Source organism: Parastagonospora nodorum (assembly GCF_000146915.1).
Source record: "Parastagonospora nodorum SN15 chromosome Unknown scaffold_2, whole genome shotgun sequence".
Lineage (NCBI taxonomy): Eukaryota > Fungi > Ascomycota > Dothideomycetes > Pleosporales > Phaeosphaeriaceae > Parastagonospora > Parastagonospora nodorum.
In genome coordinates, this window is record NW_001884550.1 from 736,077 (window position 1) to 758,852 (window position 22,776).

A 22,776-nucleotide genomic window follows, 5' to 3' on the forward strand; every position below is an offset into this window, starting at 1 on the left:
ACCAGGTCAGGATAGCTGCTGATCAACTGAAAATTGCGAAATACTATTTCCAATCTGTCCCCCTTTTCAGCTGCTCCAAAAGAAGCGAACCGGTGAACGTGCTTGTTCGATACAATCCCAACCGTTGAGTCGGCAACGATTACTTGACACGATACCACCCGCAGGCAGAACACTCGGTAAGAGCCGCTGATGCGTCCACAGGAAAAGTCGGAATGTTTTCTGGTGTTTCTGCGACAGAAGTGATAGGCTCCGGGTCCCGAGTCCGTACGCAGGTGTCCAGTCCAGAGCGAGCACAGCGTTCGTATTGTAATGAACGTGATCATCTACTGGGATGCAGTAAAGAGCCATTGGAATTTCTGACAGACAAGTGATAACTGTGCCAGGGTCTTGACAACATGGGTCTGTCTATCTTGCCGACGCGCCCTATGATGATTGCATCAAAACCTTCCCCATTTTGTCCGCGGCATGATGTCCGGTGAGCCTGGACTCGGAAGTGGTTAGCCTGATAGGTGGGTGACCATGGTGAACATGCTTTGCAGATCCTCGTGAAGCTGTGCGCCGTCTCGAAACATACGTCGTAGTCGATACTTGTTTCCACACCATGGGATCGAATACAGCTCCGAAGACCGGGTTGATATTACAGCAGTGCAACAAATGCGATGAGAGTCACCGCCTCTCCTTCGTCGGGAGATTCCATAGGATGAGGTGCGACGAGGAAGGCTGCGAAGCAGGAATAAAGCTCTGCAGACTGGTAAGCGTGCAGTTTTGTCACACTGGACATGCTGCAGCTCTAAATTTTGTGTTCTGTGACTGCCGAGCCTTTGTTTTGGGCATGAGTGGGATTTGGGTGAGGGTTTGAGTAATGAGACATCGAAGAGCGCCAAATCGTTACACTGATTTCAGCGGTCACATGGCACTTGCGTGGTGCTGGGATATGAGCAAGTTCCAATCTTTTACCGGGGCGTCATAGAGCGCAAATGTGAGTCCTTGTCGTATTGGACATCAACGCTAGCATAGCGCAGTACTTTGAATGGCGATATCTCAAGGCACGAGCGGAATCATGGGTGTCCGGGTTCGTGGTGGGTGCGATCAATGGGGGTCCTGCAATAACCCCGTGAACTCTCAAGAAGGGCACCTCGACCAGCGCAATGTACGCCACATTTCGTGTTTGCATGAACTGGGTCGTTCCATCCAGGTGGCAGATTATACGATTCTGGTTGCATGTGTGGCATGACGTGCGCCTGGCGAGCGGCCCAGGCTTCATACGTGAAACTGTGGCTATCAACCCAACAGTCAGCTGACGGGTCGGGAAACGGTGTACAGCATTCAAAGTGAGTAAGCGGATGTTTGGTGAGTCCAGCGCCCGAGGAAGGCATTTTGGTTGTAGTCCGCTCAAATCGGTACTCTTGCTGCTGACTGATCGTCGAACAACATGGGCGGGCAGGCGCATCATTCAAAGATGGATCAGATGTGACAACATCGCCCTTGTAAGATGGGCATGAAATGTACATCAAAACATTGTGGAACTCTTGGATGTACTGAAACCTGGTTCAACGTTCGCTCTTTACCATCTCTCTCCACGTCATTGTGCGTAGTGCTGATGGCCATGGTCGTACATCATGAGACAAGCTGGTAATTCCAAACTGACTTTAAGTTCTAATTGTGATTGGGCTAATTTTGACAGCAAAACGCGATGAAAAAAGTGTCGAAGTGATGCAATGTTTGTGACGAACGGAGGGCTGACTCTCCTGCACACATTTCCGACGTACAGAGACGACACGCATTCGCCCCCCCATCCCCGGTCTTTTTCTTCATCATTAGCAATACTCCAGTTTCTGTGCTACCTCCTGGCTTCATAGATACATGCAGTATTACCATTCATTTTTTTGCATGAAGATTATCCGAGACGTAGTCTACACATCTGCCTAGTGACCTTGGACACAGTGTGCGCCCCAACACTATAGCCCTTCCTGTCGTTTGTGTCAACCCAAGCAACGCCAAATCCCATCCATAATTATACAAATTGAAACCTTGCACCTGTTTCCCTCATCAAAACGCCCTCCCCGCTGCCCTCGCCACCCCTCTGCTCCCTCTACTCCCCAATCCCTCTCTCCTCGCATCAACATCCTCATCTGCCTCCGTCCCGCTCTCCGTCGGCCCAATCTCATCCGCCCTCAATCTCCCTGGATAGCCAGAATCCAAGCTCTCTTTACTATCTCTCGTCCTTGGTCTCCCGTCCACGTCAGGGTGGTGGAATGCGCGGTGACTCGTTGTGTCGCTGGAGTATGGGCGGACCTCGCCGCTGGGTGGGCGTGAGATGCGGAGAGACGCGGGGCCGAGGGAGGCCTCGTGGTATATGGGGTCATCGTCAAGACTTTGATCGCCGTCGTGCATGGCGCTCATGGCGAGGACGCGTTGATGTTCGGTAGCCGCAATGCGTTCTTGCTCGAGGCGCTGATTGGAGCTATGTGAGCGGGTGAGGACTTGGCGTAGAGATCGCCTTGAGTCGTTTTTGTGCTGGGATGCGAGTGTGGCGGTGATGATGTTTGTTGGGGAGTGGTCGCGCAGCTCGTTGGAGTACATCCCCGGATCTACAGGTGACTCTGAACCATTGCGTTTTTGAGTCCTTGGTGGTGCGACGGTATCTGAGCCACTTGATCCGGTATGGTCCTCGTCGCTGCTGCTAGAGCTGCTGTGCTTGTCCTTGCGACCGCGCTTTTCGTCGCTACTGCCATTTCCACTGCCATTCAGTGACCCCATTAGCTTACGATGCCAGCTACTGTTGGCGTAGTCGAAGCTAAGACGATCCCCGCCTTTCTTGCCGAACCATAGCGGCTCATCTAAGCTGATTCGGACGGCGTTGAGCCAGGGGTTGCCGGGTGCTTCATCTGCAAGGACGAAAATGACGTCAACTTCTTCCAAGGAGCGGAAGGCGGTTTCTGGGTAGAAGAAGTATACGAGAGGAACAATGGCGAAGTTTGTGACAGCGAAGATGATCCAGGTTCGGTAGCCAATGTTAGCGAAAGCAATTGGCGTGATAAACACGATGCTAGATGGAGGTCAGCGAATGCCCTACGATCGTAATGATGAACATACATAAAGTTGATCAGCCAGTTGCCAAGCGTGCTGAGTGCATTTGCCGGACCACGGATCCTCAAAGGCACAATCTCAACTTGGTACAACCATGCCATGCCCTGCCAGCCAATGGCGAAGAATATCGAGAAGACAAAGAGGAAGACAGTACTTGCGAACCTAGCTGCGCTGATTCCCTTGATGGTCCACAGGTATTGCATGATGGTAACAAGGATCATGCAGCCTGACATGCCTGATGCGCCGAAAATCATGAGTGAGCGCCTGCCCCAGAAGCGATCTATACCAACGACTGTAACAAAGGATGCAAGGAAGTAGGCTGTGGCGGAACAGGAAGCCAGTAGACGGGCCATCCATGCTGCGTAGCCCATGCGCATCAGGAAGATCCAGGAGAGGTACTGTAAGACCAGGTTGATGCCGGTGCCTTGCTGGAAGACTTGAACAAAAAAGGCGAGGACGACACGATGGAAACCTCGTCTGTCTTTGTTAGAGAACAGCTTGGACGTCGAGCCTTGTACCATAACGAGAATGGCATCCTTAATCTGCAGGAACTCGTCCCTAACCTCGTAGCTATCGGGGTCGTCGTCATTGAGAGCCGCAATGACCGTGAGCGCTTCCTGCTCACGTCCGGTTAAAATCAGCCATCTGGGCGAGTCAGGGAGGACGAATAGCATGGCAATGGCCGGGAGTGCGAAGCTGATCTGGAGGGCAATAGGAACGCGCCATGCAGCATTGCTGTTGTTGAGGTATGCGAAGCCGAAGACCGACCAGTATGACAGAGCGTACCCCAGGGATACGAATACTCCAGCAGTGATCATGAGTATAGTTCCTTTGCGATGCGACTTGACGCACTCGGCTTGGTATGCTGGTGCGGTTGAGGTGGTGAAGCCATTGCCTGTGACAGAGCTGTTAGCACAGTGGAAATGAACAATGAGAGCTGTGGTGCTTTACCGAATCCCGCGATAGCTCTTCCGACGATAAGTTGAGCGAAGCTGTATGAGGTGACCTGGATCAATTCACCTATCGCCCAGAGTGTTATTCCCAGAAGTAGCGTCTTTCGTCGACCAAGTCCGTCGCTGATGAAAATGGCGAGCACTGCTGAAACAACACATCCAAGATTCCAGGTTCCAACAGTAAGACCAGTGACCCAAGCATTATGAAAAGAATTCTCGTCGACGATGTTGATCTGCGGATATTGTTCGAGGAAGGCCGGAACAGTCAAGAGACCACCCATCACTCCTTGCGCCCAGCCATAGCACCTGCTAGAAGTCAGTGGTCACTAAATCGGAAACTCAGTCCTATCAAATCTCACAAAAAGCATAATCCACATATTGCACTGATCGCGCTCGTCAAGCGATCACCTCTGAGACCCAGAAATCTCGCCATAATTCGGCGCTGTCCATGCAATGCGGAATTGTGTGACTTGCAATGGCAAAGGGTGTCAGTAGTAACAAACGACCATCCATCCGAAAGACGGGAGGCGACGCGACCCAAGGCCCATTTGAAATCCCCTCCACGCTATCGGCATCCGGTCTGCCAGACGTCACATCAACGGTCCGAGACTCCACCCATGCTATAACGTCCTTGCTAATCCCCAAAATCGCCTGGTGCTTGTTGTTGAACTCAGGTACGCGGCACGGCACAGCGCCCGATTTGACGATGTCATGAGATTTTAGCGTCGATCTCAGATGAGAGATCGACAATCTTGATGATCGACTTCGGGTACTAGACGGCCAAAGCACTCGCGAGAACGCATGTTCGTGCAGTTGCCGACGGTAACGGCACGGGGAGGTGCGCGAGAGCAGTTCAGTCCAGCGTTTGGACGAGTGTCGTGAGTCACTATATACATTATTGTGAAGTGATGACACGGCACGATTTCATCGGACATTGATACGCTCGGACCAGGGATCCTGGGATAACGGCCAACGCGGCGTCATGGACGGGACGAAGTATTAACAACACCCCTGTTAGCGAATGCCAAATGCTCTTCTTGTTGCATGTGAGTCCGAAGGATGAGTAGAGTTTGTATTATTGCTACTTTGCCAGGAATTTCTGGAAGGCTTCCTGCTCGATGACGACTGAGCCGACAGCTCTGAGCTTCTTTCGACCCTCCTTCTGCTTCTCTAGCAGCTTACGTCTTCGTGAAAGATCACTTGCGTGCAGTTTTGCCAAGACGTCCTTTCGGAATGGCTTGATTGTCGCGCGAGCGACGATCCTGCGTCCAGCAGCAGCTACCGACATTAGCGAGAAACTTAGACGCATGAATGATGCACGACTAACCTTGTATGATGACCTCGAACATCTGTCTTTCGACATGCACCTTGAATTTCTCAACCCACGCACGACCCACTTTGTCGACCTGGGATGTGTGCAGGACGCGAGACACAGCATCGACTGGCGCGCCGTTGACGAGGAGATTCAGCTTGACAATAGAAGACTTGTGAAACCCAGCATCCTCATAATCGAGGGATGCATAACCCTTGGTTGCGCCCTTGAGCTTGCCGAAGAAGTCGTCAACAAGGTGCGATAAGGGGATGTCATATTTGAGAATAACTTGGGTTGCAGTGAAGAAAGTCAATTCCTTCTGCTCTCCTCGGTTAGATTCACAGAGCTTGATGACTTCGCCAAGGTATTCATCCGGGAGAGTTATGGTAGCCTGAACATAGGGCTCGTGGACTTCCTGCACCCTGAAATGTGCCTGGTCTTGGTCTGGGAACTCGTTGGGGTTTGTGATAATGGACTCGGTACCGTCTCGCCAGATGACTTTGAAAGGCACAGACGGCGGGGTGATGATGATGTTCGCCCCGTGTTCCTGGCGAAGGCGGTCTTCAAAGACGGAGCAATGCAGCGTGCCGAGAAACCCCAGGCGCCACCCAGCACCCAGAGCATCAGACGACTCCTTCTGCAAGGTGACGCTGCGGTCGTTGAGGGTGATCTGCTCGATGCTGTCCTCGAGGTGTTCGTGGTTGTCCTGATCGGTTGGGTACGCAGCCACAAAGACCATGCTCTTGGGCTCTTCGAAGCCCGGGTATGGTTCCACGAGCTTCTCGGACCCCAGTGTGGTGTATGTGTCGCCGACCTTGGCCTCCTGCGACTTCTTCATGCCCGGGTTGAAGTGGATGTAGCCAACCTGGCCAGCCTTGAGGACCGTCTGCGGGGTCTGGTCTGGGTACATGATGCCCACCTCTCCCACAATGTACTTCAGGCCCGTGGCGAACGATCTGATGGTGTCACCGGGACGCACCTGCCCATCGAACACGCGCACCAACAAGATGACGCCCTTGTACACGTCATACCACGAGTCCACCAGCAGCATGCGCAGAGGCTTGCTGAGGTCACCCACAGGCGCGGGGATCTTTTCGACAACGGCGGGAAGGAGCGATGCGACATTCAGACCCGTCTTCGCTGAGACAAGCACGGCAGCCTCGGGGTCCAGCTCGAATGTGTCGTGCATCTGCTCCAGCACGCGCGGGGGGTCGGCGTGAGGCAGGTCGACCTTGTTCAGCACCGGCACCAGCGTGAGGCCCTGCGAGAAGGCGAGGTAGAAGTTGGCGACCGTCTGCGCCTGTACGCCCTGGCTGGCATCGACGAGCAGCAGCGCGCCGCCACAGCTGGCATAACTGCGCGACACCTCGGCGCGGAAGTCGACGTGGCCGGGCGTGTCGACGAGGTGCAGCAGGTAGTCGTCGCCCTGGTAGTTGTATATCATGGAGCATGTCTGCGCCTTGACGGTGATGCCACGCTCCCGCTCCACGTCCAGGCGGTCGAGGATCTGCTTGTTGCCGCCGGGCTGGATGGTGCCCGTGAGCTCCAGCAGGCGGTCGGACAGGGTCGACTTGCCGTGGTCGACGTGGGCCACGATGCAGAAGTTGCGGTATCGCTCTATCGGGATCTCGGCGATGCGTTTCTCCAGCTCGCCCTGCGGCTTGTAGGCCATGGCATAGCTGCGGGCGAGCCGTGGAAGGCGCTCAAGGGTGCGGGATGGCAAAGGGCAGCCATTGCGGAGGACGGTATGCGCCCGCCAGCTCTGCAGGACGCTGCTCGCGGTTCGGACGCATGATCGCATGGGTGTGCATGGGATCAATGGGAGTGGACTGCTGCATCGCCGAGGTGGTGGTGCTTCAACTTTTTTCCCGCTCTCGTCTTATCTAATCAGCCATCGCCGCCTTCCAGCCTGCACCTGCCGCAGACCCACACAGCTCCTCCACCACTCGCCTATCGTCGTTTGCTGCCGTCCGTTACGTATACAGCCTGTCGCAACATTCCATAAGCTTTAATTGACGTATTGGGACAGTCCTCGTGCTCATCATTGTTCTCACCGCTGCTGCGATTCTGCGCTCCCCGTTGCGGTTGCCGTGTCAACACCACGTAAACATTGCCCTCACGCACTTTCACCCAACCACGGCGGCGCATACTCACTCTACCGCCGACATGTCTCAGCCAAAATCCTCGTCAAAATCAAGATCCTCCAAGGGCGACTCTTCCAAGGTGCACAAGCTTGCTCTGAAGGGGTCTTCCAAGGTTGTCAATGAGTTCGTGAGTAGTGGCATGCGAGTGAAAGCCATGGCAGCGCGCTAACCCCTTTCAGTTTGAATACTCCATCAACACCATATTGTAGAGCGGGAAGCACTTGCACCGCGCGTGCACAATGAGCTGATTGTAGTAGATTCCAGCGAGGTGTATATCCAGCCGAGGACTTCACAGCGTAAACACTACCGAGCCCCTCTCTGGTTCCGTTGCTAACACCATGCAGAGTCAAGAAGTATGGCCTGACTATGATGGGTACGCTCACCGCCGCGGCACTATGAATATCATGACTAACGCTTGCAGTTACCGCTGACGACCAGGTCAAGGCGTATATCAAAAAGATCATGTCGCAGCTTAAAGAGTGGATGTACGGCGGCAAAATCTCGAAGCTGGTCGTTGTCATCACCAGCAAAGAGACAGGCGAGCACGTCGAGCGCTGGCAATTCGATGCAAGTCAGTTTCCATACCGAACCTGCAGTATCTGACAAACGAGACAGGTTCAAATTTTCAATAAAATCGCAAAGGCGAAATCCTCGAAAAAGGCGGCGGAGAACGAAAATGCGGCTCCGGAGTAGGTCAATGTCGACCACTCAATTTCCGCTGTCAGCTGACCAAGACGCAGGGGAACCGATGCGCCGGAAGAAAAGACCGAGACCGAAATCCAGGCGGAGATCCAGTCCATCTTCCGACAAATTACAGCTTCCGTCACATTTTTGCCAATGCTAGACGGCAACTGCACATTCAATGTACTCGTCTACGCAGATGCAGACTCAGAAGTACCCCTCGAATGGGGCGACAGCGATGCCAAGGAGATACAGAATGGCGAAAAGGTGCAACTGCGCAGCTTCAGCACGAGTAATCATCGGGTAGATACTCTGGTAAGCTATCGGTAAGATACCCACCTGATGAGCTCTGACCACGCGCGCTAACGATCCGTACAGTCTCGCAGATTGATTGTCTTTCTTCCTTGCCATTTATCCTGCAGTCGAGGAGCCGTGATTCGTGTTCCGTATTCTCTGTTCGGGTACGATGCCGCCATGCCAGCGTGCCTATGCCTTCAGCAACTTTCAACCAATACATTCGTTGTGAACCTCCACAATTACACCGGCTTTTGATTCTGTACACCAGTATGCTGCACCGCACAACTGCTCGTGCGAATTCGTGTTCACACTCTAATGTGGATTAGCCGCCTTTGGTTTCACTAATGTTCAGTCTCGGCTTGCTGCATGCGTTCCTGTGCACCAAACCGCGAAAAGCTCATGATTCACTTCCGCCGTAAACGCATCCGGGAAGCTACCCCTGGTGTCGGGCCACTCACCGACGCAGATCAATATTACTCACTACTTTTAGCTGCATAGCACGCCTATGGCACGGGTCTCTCATGGCTCTGTTGCCCGTTTGAAAGCCTTGGGTAACCACCACATTCCTTATCTTTTTCTAAGGCGCTGAACTAATTCTGCCATCGCATCTCCACAGCCAAATAGTGGCAACCGTCTGGAAATTGCCCGCATAACCCTACCCAGCGGCCATTGCATGCCGCACCCTCGGTCGGCCTATCAGTTACACTGCGATGCGCACGCAAAATGAGACAGTTTTTTTTTTGTGATACAGGTGCCTCCACAATCTGGACGGTCTCGCCGAGTTGTCATCGAAGCGTTGGTGTCTGATAAAAGGAGAGGGAGTATTGGGGTAGCTTTCATGGCTTTATTGATGGACCCATATAAACCTCAGATGTTACACACTAACATCCTCGTACACCATCGAACGGCAGGCGGACCGGGACGCTGCAGCCTTGAACCAGGAAAGACTCGCACAGCGCTGGTAACAAGGTGGTCCAAACATATCCGGGCCATATTTGGGGATCCCTCATAGCGACTCAACGAATTCACATTCAGGCGCTGTTGATCATCATGAGGTGGTCGGCTCGGAAGATGCTAGCTCTTTACTCGGACTCTGCGTGTTGTCGGCACATTGAAATAATTGCAGCTCTGTCGCCCTGCTCACGCACAACATACATGAACTCATCCTCGGACGTCTGATTACTCCAGGACACGATGGGCTGGTTCAGGACTGCAAAGCAGACGAGCAGTCCCCCAAGCTCCCTCGTCGCCAACGAAAACCCCAACGCGCCAACATCAAATAGCCTACACCAGTCTGCCTCTGTCCGAGCACCTCGTGCCGCATACCTAGGCAATGGGGCTACCAGGAACAGCACGCCTCTGTACTATTCCAGCTTCGACAGCGGTTCGCGAAATGCAGACTCAGCTGCAGCCCGTGAGATAAAATGCGAAGTCCTAGCTAATTGGCTCCATGCCAAGGCAGAGGAGAAGATGTGGACTTCTGGCACCGCTGGCGAGGGTGTCTTTGTGAAGAAGACCAAAGGGAGCTACGCGCTTTGTCCCGCTGACCTAGAGACCGATGATTCTGGGTTGTATCAAGCGATTATCACACTGAACGTTCGGGTATGTCAATCGCGCACTGCTGTAAGACTATACTAATGTGTATCATGACAGTGTGCTATGACGGTCAATACCAGGATGATCAAGCTCATTCTAGAACGTACAGATTTGCCCTATGTGCAGATACAGTACGGACAACGTCTGCAGGTCGTTCCCGATTTCAACGCATTGCAATACTGTCAGAAGAATATGCAGGCTGCTTTCGTCGCGTCGGATCAAGCGCTGGTGGTGTGGGAGGATGAACCAAAGCGACTTTTAGAACGCGCCCAGAGCATCCAAGATGCTCTGGTGCAGATGATCTGGGGCAAGGATCTTGCCCAGGTTACTGACAAGGCGGTAGCCAAGAGCATTGGCCTTGGTGTCAAGGAGGAGTCCGAAAAATCATGGGACATGTTTGACGATACTCCGGAAAAGCCGCGCAAGCTCAAATTGTGGCAGTCGGTGTACACATCGATCGCTATACTTATGCTTACGGTGGCCATCGGTTCTGGATGGAGGCAGGTGGCCATTCAGCAGATCCACGAACCAAACTGGCTGCGCATGCTCTTTCTCATCGCCATCCCCGGACAGGCTTGGTTGTCTCTGGTATGTTGCTGCGATTCGGCAAATCTATTCCCTGTTGACCATCTCAGTTCTTCTTCCAGGCTATCATCGGCAATCTTGCCCAAGTGCTCGGGTCCTCGAAATCACTGAGAACCAACAGCAAGTACTATTCCATCAAGCCTCCCGCACGCCTTCATCGCGATATACACGGTCGACTGCCACATGTGACAATCCAAATGCCAGTTTACAAGGAGGGCCTTCACGGAGTCATCAAACCGACCGTGCAGTCGATCAAGCAAGCCATTTCAACGTATGAGTTGCAGGGCGGAACGGCAAACATCTTCATCAACGACGACGGCAGTAAGCAACTCCCTTGAGCATTCCGGCCAAGCTGACAACGCACAGTGCAAATCCTTCCTCAAGAGGAAGCTATAGAGCGACAGGAGTTTTATGATGAGAATGGCATCGGTTGGGTCGCTCGCCCAAAGCACAATCCCAAGCCGACTGAAGGAGAAGCGGAGTTCCATCGCCGAGGAAAATTCAAGAAGGCCTCCAACATGAACTATGCCTTGCGACTCAGCCTCCAGATCGAGGACGAACTAGCCAAGGTCGAGCGATCTGACAAGTGGTCGCAAATGGACGAGAACGACGCGTACGCAAAGGCACTGCAGACTGTCCTGGCCAGACGTGCAGGCGAGGCATGGGCAGACGGTAGCATCCGTGTTGGCGACTACATTCTGCTTATCGACTCGGATACACGTGTTCCCCAGGACTGTCTCCTCGAGGCTGTCAGTGAGATGGAAGTTTGTCCAGAAGTGGCCATCCTTCAGTACATGTCTGGCGTCATGAATGTCACCAACACGTTCTTCGAAAACGGCATCACCTTCTTCACCAACATGATATATACCATGATCAAGTTCGCGGTTGCTAACGGCGACGTTGCCCCATTTGTTGGGCATAATGCCATCCTTCGCTGGTCCGCTCTACAAGGCATTTCGTACAACTGCGAGCAAGACCTGTTTGAGAAGTTCTGGTCCGAGAGTACTGTTTCTGAGGACTTTGATATGTCGCTGCGTCTTCAATGCGAGGGCTACACCGTCCGTCTTGCCGCATACAAGGGCGAAGGCTTCAAGGAGGGAGTTTCCTTGACTGTCTATGATGAGCTGAACCGCTGGGAAAAGTAAGTCTCTCAATTGACGTTCCCCGAAGCAACGTGCTGATATCCCGTTAGATATGCCTACGGCTGCAACGAGCTGATTTTCAACCCCCTCAAGGACTGGCTCAGACGCGGCCCCTTTACTCGTCTTTTCATGGTCTTCCTCACCTCCAACATGCCCTTTCCCTCCAAAATCACCATCATGGCTTACATCGGCACATATTACGCCATCGGGTCCGCCTGGATTTTCACCATCCTCAACTACTTCTTAATCGGCTTCTTCAACGGCTGGCTTGACCACTACTACATCGACTCTTTCAAGGTCTACGTCGCCATTGTCTTTATCTTCACACTCGTCGGCAACATCTCCCTCGGCGTCCTACGTTATCGCGTCGAGGATCGCGACCTCTTTCAGACGCTCGGCGAGAACCTCAAGTGGATCCCTATGCTCACCATCTTCCTCGGCGGCATCTCGCTGCACATCAGCCAAGCCCTGCTTGCACATTTCTTCAGCATCGACATGGAATGGGGCAGCACATCTAAGGAAGTCGAGGACATTACCTTCTTCGAAGCTATGCGCCACGTTGGCAAGAAGTTCAAGTGGACGTTTGCGTTCTGCGCTGTCATGACGGCTACGATGCTGGTGTGTGCTTATGCGATCCAGCAGGATTGGCAGATCAGGTTATTGATTGCTTGCTGGCCCATGGGCACGGTTATTGTTACTCATGCGCTGCTGCCGATTGTGCTTAATCCGCAGTTGATGACATTTACTTGGTAAGCGGTGAGAAGAGTGAAGAGAGGTCGCTGCTCGTAGTTACAGAGTCGGCGGCTTCGCTTGTCTTCTCTGCGAAAGGGAGTTTTGGCGTACGTGGGGATAGGCGTTGGTGTAATGGGCTTGGGCTGGGATGGCGTTGAGGTATTAGGCGCACGGGTTGGATATGAAAATGGTTGGGTGCCGTTGTAAGTTTGTGGCTTTTGGATTTTGCTTTTCGTACACTATTGGTTGTTTTCTACATCTAGCTTGTGGATTTCCTTGTGTTGGGCTTTGATATAGACAGTAATGTTTAAAGGGCTAAATTTCTAGACGATGATTGTGTACAGTGGCGGTGCGTGTGTGGCTGACGATCGACGTAACTGCCGAAGTGTCGCATCGCATCGCATCACGTCATGAACAAGACGGGACCCCACAGTGTGGCGTTCGCCATTCCCATGCTCGTATACCTTCACGGACAACGCTGGAATTGCCAAGCCATCACCGAGAGTAAGAAGATGGTTGTGAAGCGAAAGCATACTGCCACACTTCACATCACCTGATCGACCTTCAATCTCACAAAGAATCCACCAACATGTCCACCCCAACCTCCCCCGTCCCCCTCTGGATCAACAACCAACCCATTCTCACCACCTCCACCTTCCCAGTCATTCAAGCCTCAACCGGCCAAACAGTCCAGCACGCCTGCTCCGCCTCCGCCACCGACGCCACCAACGCCGCATCTTCCTCCTGGACTGCCTTTCAATCCTGGCGCGACAGTACCCACGTGGAGCGCCGAGATCTCATCCTGCGTGTCGCAGACTACTTTGCCTCAAATTTAGACGACTTTGTAGCCTGCCAGATCCTCGAGACGTCATGCACGAAGGAATGGGCCAAGAACAATGTCAACGGGTCAATATCGTACCTGCGAGAAATCGCGGCGCAGGTATCAAGTGTCACGGGCACGATTCCACCGATTGAAAAGCCGCGCACGCTGGGCTTTGTGTTCAAGGAACCGATAGGCCCGGTGCTCTGCATTGCGCCGTGGAATGCGGCGTTGATTCTTGCGACAAGGGGGATTGCGAGCGCGATCGCTGTGGGGTGCACAGTGGTGTTCAAAGCGAGTGAGATATGCCCCAAGACACACGCAGGCATCGTCAAAGCATTCGTGGATTCTGGGTGTCCGGCGGGCGTGCTGAATCAGTTGCAGACGAAGAGGGAGGATGCGGCGGAAGTTACGGAGGCGTTGATCGCGCATCAGGCGATGAGGAAGGTAGAGTTCATTGGAAGTGCAGCGGTGGGGAGGGTGATTGGGCAGGTCGCGGCGAAGTATCTGAAGCCGGTGGTTATGGAGTTAGGTGGGAAGTGTCCGGCGATTGTGCTAGACGATGCGGATGTGGCGGAGGCGGCGAGGCAGTGTGCATTGGGTGCTGTCATGCATCATGGTCAGATCTGCTTTAGTACGGAGAGGATTATTGTGCTGGAGGGTATTGCGCGCAGATTTCAGGAGTTGTTGGTGGAGCAGATGCAGGGGCTGGAGGAGGTTGCAGGCAGTGCGGTTAGTGATTCGATTGCACGGCATGCGGAGGATGTGGTCAAAGAGTGTGGAGATAAGACTATTGTCGGAGGGGTAGATGGTACCGCAAAGAGTCCCAGCCTGAAGCCTACGATTGTGCTCAATCCAGAGCCTTCCGAGCGCATATTTGACGAGGAGACCTTCGGACCATCAGCGTCGTTGTACGTGGTCAAAGATGATGCCGCGGCTATCGAGCTTGCCAACAGATCCTCCTACGGCCTCAACGCGACAGTCTGGACAAAGGACATGAGCCGTTTCATGAAGATCGCCCGACAGCTTGAATACGGCCAAGTCCATGCCAACACCATCAGCATCTACACCTCCCCAACCGGAAGCCAAGGCGGCGTCAAGGGCAGCGGTTTCGGGCGGCAGAACGGCAAATGGGGCTTGAACGAATTCGTAGTGGACAAGTTCGTCAGCTGGTGCGGCTAAAACCAATTGTAGTAAGAATGTAATTGTTTTTGTTTTGTGATCAACTACACCTTCTGCTCCCCCCTCTCCCAAAACCTCTGATCCTCACTCCTCCTCTGCAAAATAATCATCTCACTACTCGAATCACTCACATCATCCAGCACCCCATACCTCCTCTCCTTCCCAAACACCCTCCCACCCGGCGGCCGCAAACCCTGCCTACTCGGCGGTGGGGGCGCAGGCAATTCCTTCTCCGTGACAATCTCATCCAGCCCATTCGAGCGCAAGGATCGCATGTGGTACGAATCGCCCGCGGCCGACGAGGAGTCAAGTTTCTTGGCAGCGCGAGCTTGTGCGGCGGCCGAGGGACGCGGGTACGAGTTTGCCTGCGAGGGGCTGGCGAAGACGCGCGGGAACATGCGGTTCATGAGCGGTTTGCAGCCGGGGAGACAGCCGCAGGCGACGCCGACGCCGGACTCGACGGACATGATTATGAAAGTGGATGCGCCGTGCCCTGGGGGGTGTTAGTGGGTTGAGCAGGTATGAGGATTGTGGGGGGGACTGACAGAAGACGTCGTAGGATGTGAGGTATAGGTGTGTGTAGTACAGTCGCACGACGCCTGCGATGCACACACTGCCTCATATTAGCGTGTGGAGAGTCTTTGAGTAGGGAGAGACTTACATAACGCCGAGCGAGAACATGCAGGTCAGGGTGATGCGCTGTCTGAAAGAGACTTGGACGTTGAGGAGATCCTTGGCTGGCCAGAGGAAGATGACAAAGTCGCTAATTGTGTTTTGGCCTGAATGGAAATAATAGATCGCCTTGATGTTGAGGCATTTTGCGGTTCCGATGTACTTGAAGATCTCCCAGTAAGTGCTCGCGGGTCTGTAAAGTGTGTCAGCGTAAGTTTCGTAAAGGAGTCGTTGAGCGTGATCTTACGAGCATTGGAATAGTGTGAGGAAGAAACAGGAGACATTCAATGAGACCGTGTAGACGATCATGATGTGACAGAACCACTTGTTCAACCTGGATGGGAAGATTCCTGGGGAAATGTGAGCTGTGACCCATTTCACGGATTGATTTACTTACGCAGATATGTCATGAGAATGGCGACTTTCATCAAGGTGATGATGGAGGTGAAGAGTAGCTGCGAGGCCATGCCCATCTACAACAGTGAGTCCAGGCTTCCAGGGTGTGACGCGCAACGTACCTGCGCGGCTTGCATCTTCCCATACAGCTTGATAGGTTTAATGTCCCCTATCCGGTGTTAGTTGCAACATAGAAGAAATTCAGTGAGTAGTACGTACACAAGTGGTAGCCCATCTGGTATTCTGGTAACATGGATATGATGAGCATAATATTACTCCCGACCGATAATATCTGGTATTATTAGTACCCCGGTCCTCTTTATTTCAATGTCACTGTCAAAGACTTACAGCTGCTGCCCAACATCGTCCAGTCATCCCATCCAAGCGTCCGTATCAAAACTGTCCGGCAGTAGAAACGACACGATATGAACGCAGTAACCAGCACCGTCATTGGAATCACCACCGCCAGCGCCAGCGGCCTTCTTGTTATTGGGTCAACATAATTAGGCTCTGGAAATGACAAGAACTCCGCCGTAGTAGGAAACCTCGAGGTCATTGTCACACACACAGCGCGGAGATGAAATGGAATGACTGCAGCGACCTTTCCTCCGAAGATATACCAGACGGGACCAAGTCTGAGCGCGGGCACTCCCGCCTGAGTTATAAGGCTGCATGCCCATCCCTCCCCGCTAGTTCTAGGTGCAGACTTGAAACCCGGGTGCTGCACTTTCACTACGCACGTTAACTTGCATATTGTGAGCCACGCCTACCTTGCGACCTGCTCAAAACGAGAATGTGGTCCGTGGCAACGATAGCAGGCCTCGGCTATGAGGCTTCTTTCATGGTTGTTACACGTGCGTGCTGCCTCAGCTGGCATGCGACGTGATGGTGGCGTTGTCGCGGCCAGTGGTTCGCGGGATGGTGCAACGCAACGAGACACCCGCGAGATGTTATTGGTACGATGACATGTGTTTTCCACTAGGTTTCTTGATTAACCAGGTACGCGACGGCGATATCTGATTTCATGTTTCGAGAAGACGGCTGGTCGTCCGCCATCTCCAGGCCTAATCCAGGCGTTTCATCACTACTGAACCACGTCCATGCGCTTTCTGCCCAGGTGTAAGTCGATCCCCCTCTTCTAAAGCGACCGTGGGTCTGGAAATCGTAACAGTGCCAGATGGCCTATCAGTTCTTCAAGGTATGCGGCAATGCACGTTCATGGGCTATCAATTCCTGTTATGGCTCGTAAGCTTGCCTTATCAGAGGTACCTGCCTAGTGCGGACGGGAGGCGCGAAAACCAAGACTGAAACGCGCATCTAAAAACTCACGAGGTCGCTATAATGCATCCTCTTAGCCGAATTATTCTGAATCGAGTATCATCGCCGGAAATTACAATGTCGAGCCAATAACGTGAAAATGCGGATGTTGGGAGGCGCATAGGTCGTAGAGGGTGACAGGGGAAAAGCAGGTTGCAATGCGAAACGATGTCAGAATCGAGGAAGATAATTCAAGTCAGATAGATGACGAAATTAGTAAATTGAAACCCGAGGCCAGCTCTACGGCCAATGGCGCGCGAACGTGGACTGCATTGCGCATGTAGAAATCGAATACGCCAAATGTGGGCGATGCGCGGGACGAACATGCAGGGCAGGGTGTATTGCCTTTCCAGAGTCTGCTTTCAAGCTTCCCGTGTAATCCCTAGTGACCGAAGAGCAGCCGTGGAGGTAGATCTACGAACATTCGAGACTCAATGCGTTGCGACAAAGAGATTCCATAGGCTGGCGCCATCTCGGCCATTCCGTGGACGTTGGAATGTACCGTAGAGCTGGTTCTTACATGTCTCCGGTAGCCTGTAAGTTACCGGCCAAGCTGCAGAACATCTCGTGTACCACCAGGATCATAATCCCCAGCCACCTGCACCCCACAAAATTTTGACGGTATTCGGACATGATACACCAATATCGGGATCGCGTATAGCAATAGCACATGCAGTATAGTTCTTAGCCGCATCTCACCATTATTGTTTCAACACAGCTGCCAGTTGCAGGGAAGTGCCGGTCATTGCCGGACAAGTTTACATTGCTGCGTTCGTCGTCCCGTTCTTTACCCCCACCAAGATGTAGTCTTCCACAATCGCGTTTCCACTGAGCAGGACCGCGGCTTGCGCCGGTGTACATGTCTCTAGCACATCCCACAGATAACACTGCTGGATGCCTATTTCGTTAACACTCGGCAATCTCGATGGGGTCCACGCTGAGCTCGATCCCGAGGTAGAGTACTCCGATGAGGAGGGCTGCTGACCAGTTGCTACGTCTTGGTTGAACATGACGCGGTTGAATATCTGGTAGGCGGTTTCGGGTTGGTAGAACGGGACTTTGGAACTTAGCACATATTTCGAACAGAGACAAGGGTAAGGCTTACTTGAATGGCCGGCCGAGAAGACTCTGGAAAAGGATAGATTTCCGACCTGGCGCACGAAGCCACCAACATACGATGCATTGGTCTCGATACTTGCGTACCCCGCCTTCTTGAACTGCGAAGATACCCTAGACTTGATTGCTGTACTGATTGCTTCGCCGCCGTACCAATTACATTGGAAGTCCCTATCGCCGTACAGCAGGGCCACCTTTACGCCTCTGTCAAGCAGACTGCCGAGTTTGCCGAGTCCTTCACCAATGACGAAGTCGCCAGAACGATCAAAGCCTACGGCCACAGGTACTGCAGTTCCGGTCCAGTTCAGAGGCACACCCAACGCTCGCTGAGTCTCGGCATCGTTGAGATACCCGGCGGCCCATTTTGGAGGGAAGACCTGGCCAATCGCAGGCGCCGCGATGTCGAACTTATCCGGCCCAGTCTGGCCATAGAAGTCGTGCATGTTCTTGAAGCAATAATCAAAGGCTGCCTTACACGCAGCGTTGACATCTCCTTGGTTGCCTGCACCATTAGGATCTTTCTCGGCGGCTAAAGTCCGGCAAGTGGCTGTCATGTTCTTGCACGTAGGCGAGGATCGAACGGCAAGATCGTACTGTTCCTGCGTAATGAGCTTCTTCCCGTATGTGTTGTTGTTAGCGTACTCGGCATAAGCGTCGATTTGCACATCAATGTCGATGCAAGCATTAATTAGCCCGACGGTGTCAATGTGAAGCTGCACCTCGTTCCCACTGGCGCTCCCGTTCGCAAGTCTGTCATTCTGCTGCTCAAAGTAGTCGGCGAAGATAGGACCGTAGTGACCACCATACGATTGAGCCCAGATACTGAAGTGGTTGTCTATCGACTTGTATAAGGGGAACCTGTTATTGTGTGAGTATCTGTCTACGATCTCCGGCCATTCGTGTAGGCTTACTCTTGCATCCACGCCTGCATGAACTCCCATATATATGGCGCTGCTGCCATTGTTGTATTCGGAGCGTTAGCAAAGCTTCCAGACGGGAAGGTTCCGGTTAAAAACGTGAGATTAGTCTCCGGCACGCCAGTCTGAGAAAAGTTTGCTGGCTTGTACTGAAAGGGCGATGCAACTTCATCAAGGGTACCGTTGACGAGTTTATCATATGAGTATCCCACTTGAACAGGCTGGTCAATGTACAGCATATTGACTTTGTTCGTCCACGACCAAGGATTGAGCTCAGTAGTCTTTGAGTTCTCAAGCACACTGCATGGGCCATGTTCACCCAATGCAGCTGATGTCGAGGGCACACCAGGTCCACCCGAGAACCAGGTTGTCAACGGGGCACTTTGATGGTCTTCGCGAGCCTGGAAGAACCAAAAGAAGATATGAGCCGGAAATTGACGGTCGGCGGCGTGGCTGGGAGGTAGATTGACATAACCACTATAGCCTTTGACGCCCTCGGTGGTTTCGCAAATGCTCGTCTAGTATCATGTCAGCATGTCACGTTTCTCCGATATTGAACTCTTCTAACCTCTTTGAATGAGATTGACACCCCGGGAAACTTTGACGATTGCAGGGTTGTTACACCTTCTGGCGTGGGAGGAAACGATGCTGCCCACGCGACAACTGTAATTGAACATACGACCCACAGAGCTGTGAAAGAGAGCATTGTGGCCGTTCGTGCTGTCACATATCGACGGTAAGCGATGAGGGCTACGGTCAAGTTATAGACTCTGCAATGCGCCTTATACTTCCATCCATTTTCTCGTGCGAGCCGGGGGAGTAAGTGGAGCCGCGGTGCAACTAGAGAACGCTTGGCCGCCTGAAACCTGGCGGAATCTGATAGTTGCCCATAAGAATGGAGATTTGAAGATGCTATAGTGTGGATCGTCTTGTGAACCTGCTCAATAGGCTAGCGTCAGGCATAAACAAGACTGTAATCGGTGCAAAGTCTGTAAGCGGCATCGTAAAATCGGGCCAGCCGAGATCCAAGTCCGACCGTACGGATATCCGACTCAACCAGTCAGCATCGAGGTGTGGCAGGGATTTCGTTCAAATTCTTGAGTTGATATTAGCAGCATCAGTGCCTCCAGCGGCAAAGTTGGTGATCATGTCAATGGTACGATGCTCAGAATCAACGGCGTCCCGCGGTCTGTTGAGGTAGACGTGGATCTGGGAGCCGCATCGTACCTGTATCACGCAAGCAGCTAATGTGCAGTACGTTGTGGATATGGTAAGAATCGCAAATCTTGGGGCAATGTAATTTATCTATTCTTCGCTAATCCAAAGACTGCAGTGGTTGATACAAGCCATGTGGTAGATTGGGAGGCGGTGGGAGGTGGAGCCCCGGTAGTTACGTAAGCAGAGCACGAGCCTTTGCATCGATGCCGGCGGCATGGGCTGCACCTTGACCGATCTGGAGTTTGTGGACGTCTCTGCATCGCCACCACTAAAGCGTGTCGACTTACAATTTGAGCCAATGGGCGTCAAATTTAGGGCGACGGTCTCAGCTCCTGCAAAGACCTGCCACTGTCACCCGCCTGCGATGAACTGGCTTTAGGACGCATGCCCAGGTGCGGTACTGACTCTCACACGATTCACAAGCTAGATCTAAATCATCGCGCATGAATCGGCCCCTACGATTGATTTCCTGTCCGCAAACGAAATACATGTGCGCCGATACATTCCGACAAAGGTACCTCGAAACGCTACCACGGTCGAACAACTATAAGGCGTGGGCTTGCTGGGCACAGTGATGGTGATGGGAATGCAGAGCGGCCGCTACATAATGGATTATGGCATGCGCAAGGTCGAGAACGAGAGCAGGGTGGCGCCATACCGTGGGCTTACGTTTGGGACAAATGCTCCAAGGCATTGTATTCCGCTTGGAACCTTCACACGACCCCTGCTGCACTTTTACACGTGGGATATGACCCCAAGGAACACTTCAACACGTCAACAGAACGTGCATCATGACATCGAAGAACTTTTCCATAGCGTCAAGCCCGCCTAATAGAATTTGTAGTCGAGCATGTACCCCAATAATTTGCAACGCAGAATGCGCGAGAAGGATGCTATGGGCTAAGCCTTTGTCTTTTTCTCCCCCAGTCCGCCTTCAAGACTCTTCAGTTTCTCCGCCGCCCTCCTTTTTCGACTATCCAGCTTGTCCTTGTCCTCACGCATCTGTCTGATGAGTGCAGACTTCTCGCGAATCTTGTGCCCGTAGAGATAGAACACCACTGGAATGGGGATCATGGCGAATTCGATGAGCGACAGCATTGTGGCGGACCAGTGTGGCCCAAGACTAGCATACCTGTACAGTGGTCAGTAAGGCAATGGCCACATACGGTAGGGAATGGTTTGTGCTTACATTGCTGGGCCGGCAAGCGGGAGAGCCCCGCCCATGGCGCTTCGTAAGACGGCATTGCCCGCAAGTGCTGATGCGGCATATATGCCATACGAGTTGACAAGATAATTCGACGCATAGATGAAGACACCACAGTTTCCTGCTCCGAAGGGAATACCAGCGATGATAGGCGCTATCCAGTGTATGTCTGGTGTACAAGTCCAGGCAAATATCATCTCCCCGATCGGCACAGACACCGCTGCGAGACACACAACGCTGACCATGGCTTCTGGGTAAGGTTTGCCCGTCTCGGGATCCTTTTTATGGGCATTGATCATCTTTCGCAAGAGCGGTTCGCTTACTATTACGAGGCAACCACCTACACCGATGCCAATGTATCCTAGTCCAATGAAGCCCGGGGTCCAACCACGTAGCTCTCCAAATACGATGGGGTAGCTGACGAAACACAGGTAAAGCACACCATAGACGAGGGCGATGTAGAGGTTCCAGAATATGCAGATCGGCTCGCTGACAGCCATTGATAACGGCCTGTAGAGATTCTCGCGCAGCAATGGCCAGAACTTCTTCTTGTCGTCGTATCGGCTGAACCATCGACTCTCATCAGTCTCCTTGCGCTTCTTGGCTGATTTGGCGCGGAGGATGGCGGGGGCATAGGTCTCTTTGATCAGGAAGACCATGATCCAGGAGACGCCGGAACCGATCATGACGACCCAGTTGGTCCATCGCCAGCCCAGGGCTTGGTAGACGAATCCACCTACCTGAGAAGCACGTAATCAGTTTATGTCTAGCAGATTGAACGTAGCCACTTACCAATGGTCCGACAACCGGGCCGTTCATTGGACCCAAACTCCATATCGAGAATGCTAGAGCACGGTAGTCATCGCTGACAATGTCCGAGACTGTCCCAGGGGCATTGGATATCATCGCCGCGCCGGCAATGGCGCCAAAGAACCTCATCACCAGGATCTGCGCCAGATTGTTGCTCAACGCACATGGTATGACGAGAACCGTAAAGGCTGCCACCGCAATGAGGTAGACTGGTCGTCGTCCGTACATTTCGGATAAAGGTGCTAGAATGATTGACCCCAGTGCAAGACCACAAAGATATGTCGTGATGCCTAGGATTACGAGGGTCTTGGACTCGACCTGGAACGTATCCATCATTCCTTCAATCCCGCTGGAATAAGAGGTAGAGTACATCACCACCACGAGCGTCGAGAAGCTCATGAAGAAGATGACCATGGCCTTCTTGATCATAGGCCAGTCCTGGGGGTTCTCGCCATCGTCGTCAAAGTCGAGCTCGAAGCGAGCATCCTGTGTCGCATTTGTCGTGACCGTTGCAATTCCAACCATTTTGTTATCAGGCCATGAGTGTCCAGTATTGCGAGACCATGTCTGATGGATCGAGTGTACCTCCGCT

The 22,776-nt window shown here is 52.9% G+C and overlaps 8 protein-coding genes across 8 annotated transcripts; 3 read left to right on the forward strand and 5 right to left on the reverse strand.

The window, feature by feature from the left end:
* Nucleotides 1-2,049: 2,049 nt before the first annotated feature.
* On the reverse strand, nucleotides 2,050-4,476 carry SNOG_01419 (hypothetical protein; the record flags this gene model as incomplete). Its single annotated transcript, XM_001792008.1, has 4 exons — nucleotides 2,050-3,049; nucleotides 3,097-3,985; nucleotides 4,042-4,349; nucleotides 4,403-4,476. The coding sequence occupies 4 exons, from the start codon at nucleotides 4,474-4,476 to the stop codon at nucleotides 2,050-2,052; spliced, it is 2,271 nt and encodes a 756-aa protein (XP_001792060.1).
* Nucleotides 4,477-5,124: 648 nt separating this feature from the next.
* Nucleotides 5,125-7,156, reverse strand: SNOG_01420 (hypothetical protein; the record flags this gene model as incomplete). Its single annotated transcript, XM_001792009.1, has 2 exons — nucleotides 5,125-5,321; nucleotides 5,371-7,156. The coding sequence occupies 2 exons, from the start codon at nucleotides 7,154-7,156 to the stop codon at nucleotides 5,125-5,127; spliced, it is 1,983 nt and encodes a 660-aa protein (XP_001792061.1).
* A 365-nt stretch (nucleotides 7,157-7,521) lies between these two features.
* On the forward strand, nucleotides 7,522-8,510 carry SNOG_01421 (hypothetical protein; the record flags this gene model as incomplete). The annotated part of the gene is made up of 3 exons (XM_001792010.1): nucleotides 7,522-7,626; nucleotides 7,938-8,070; nucleotides 8,260-8,510. The coding sequence occupies 3 exons, from the start codon at nucleotides 7,522-7,524 to the stop codon at nucleotides 8,508-8,510; spliced, it is 489 nt and encodes a 162-aa protein (XP_001792062.1).
* A 1,161-nt stretch (nucleotides 8,511-9,671) lies between these two features.
* SNOG_01422 (hypothetical protein) lies at nucleotides 9,672-12,553 on the forward strand (the record flags this gene model as incomplete). The annotated part of the gene is made up of 5 exons (XM_001792011.1): nucleotides 9,672-10,079; nucleotides 10,200-10,661; nucleotides 10,709-10,979; nucleotides 11,025-11,799; nucleotides 11,851-12,553. 5 exons carry the CDS (start codon nucleotides 9,672-9,674, stop codon nucleotides 12,551-12,553), a joined length of 2,619 nt encoding a protein of 872 aa, XP_001792063.1.
* A 568-nt stretch (nucleotides 12,554-13,121) lies between these two features.
* On the forward strand, nucleotides 13,122-15,041 carry SNOG_01423 (hypothetical protein; the record flags this gene model as incomplete). Its single annotated transcript, XM_001792012.1, has 2 exons — nucleotides 13,122-14,524; nucleotides 14,675-15,041. The coding sequence occupies 2 exons, from the start codon at nucleotides 13,122-13,124 to the stop codon at nucleotides 15,039-15,041; spliced, it is 1,770 nt and encodes a 589-aa protein (XP_001792064.1).
* Nucleotides 14,538-16,158, reverse strand: SNOG_01424 (hypothetical protein). Its single transcript, XM_001792013.1, has 8 exons — nucleotides 15,951-16,158; nucleotides 15,822-15,894; nucleotides 15,725-15,771; nucleotides 15,604-15,679; nucleotides 15,454-15,556; nucleotides 15,196-15,399; nucleotides 15,080-15,147; nucleotides 14,538-15,027 (listed from the first exon to the last, which is right to left on the reverse strand). Exons 1-8 carry the CDS (start codon nucleotides 15,975-15,977, stop codon nucleotides 14,579-14,581), a joined length of 1,047 nt encoding a protein of 348 aa, XP_001792065.1. The 5' UTR covers nucleotides 15,978-16,158; the 3' UTR covers nucleotides 14,538-14,578.
* Nucleotides 16,159-17,825: 1,667 nt separating this feature from the next.
* On the reverse strand, nucleotides 17,826-19,191 carry SNOG_01425 (hypothetical protein; the record flags this gene model as incomplete). Its single annotated transcript, XM_001792014.1, has 3 exons — nucleotides 17,826-17,896; nucleotides 18,025-18,893; nucleotides 18,947-19,191. 3 exons carry the CDS (start codon nucleotides 19,189-19,191, stop codon nucleotides 17,826-17,828), a joined length of 1,185 nt encoding a protein of 394 aa, XP_001792066.1.
* Nucleotides 19,192-21,070: 1,879 nt separating this feature from the next.
* SNOG_01426 (hypothetical protein) lies at nucleotides 21,071-22,709 on the reverse strand (the record flags this gene model as incomplete). The annotated part of the gene is made up of 3 exons (XM_001792015.1): nucleotides 21,071-21,302; nucleotides 21,360-22,114; nucleotides 22,167-22,709. The coding sequence occupies 3 exons, from the start codon at nucleotides 22,707-22,709 to the stop codon at nucleotides 21,071-21,073; spliced, it is 1,530 nt and encodes a 509-aa protein (XP_001792067.1).
* Between the last annotated feature and the right edge of the window lie 67 nt (nucleotides 22,710-22,776).

Bases quoted from the DNA above. Each gene is read 5' to 3' on its own strand.
- SNOG_01424 (XM_001792013.1), bottom strand. From the start codon at position 15,977: ATGACTGGACGATGTTGGGCAGCAGCT. The intron at 15,557-15,603 runs GTAAGTAAATCA...ACATTTCCCCAG, and splicing joins CATTCTCATGACATATCTGC to GAATCTTCCCATCCAGGTTG. The intron at 15,028-15,079 runs GTCAGTCCCCCC...AACACCCCCCAG, and splicing joins CACATCCTACGACGTCTTCT to GGCACGGCGCATCCACTTTC.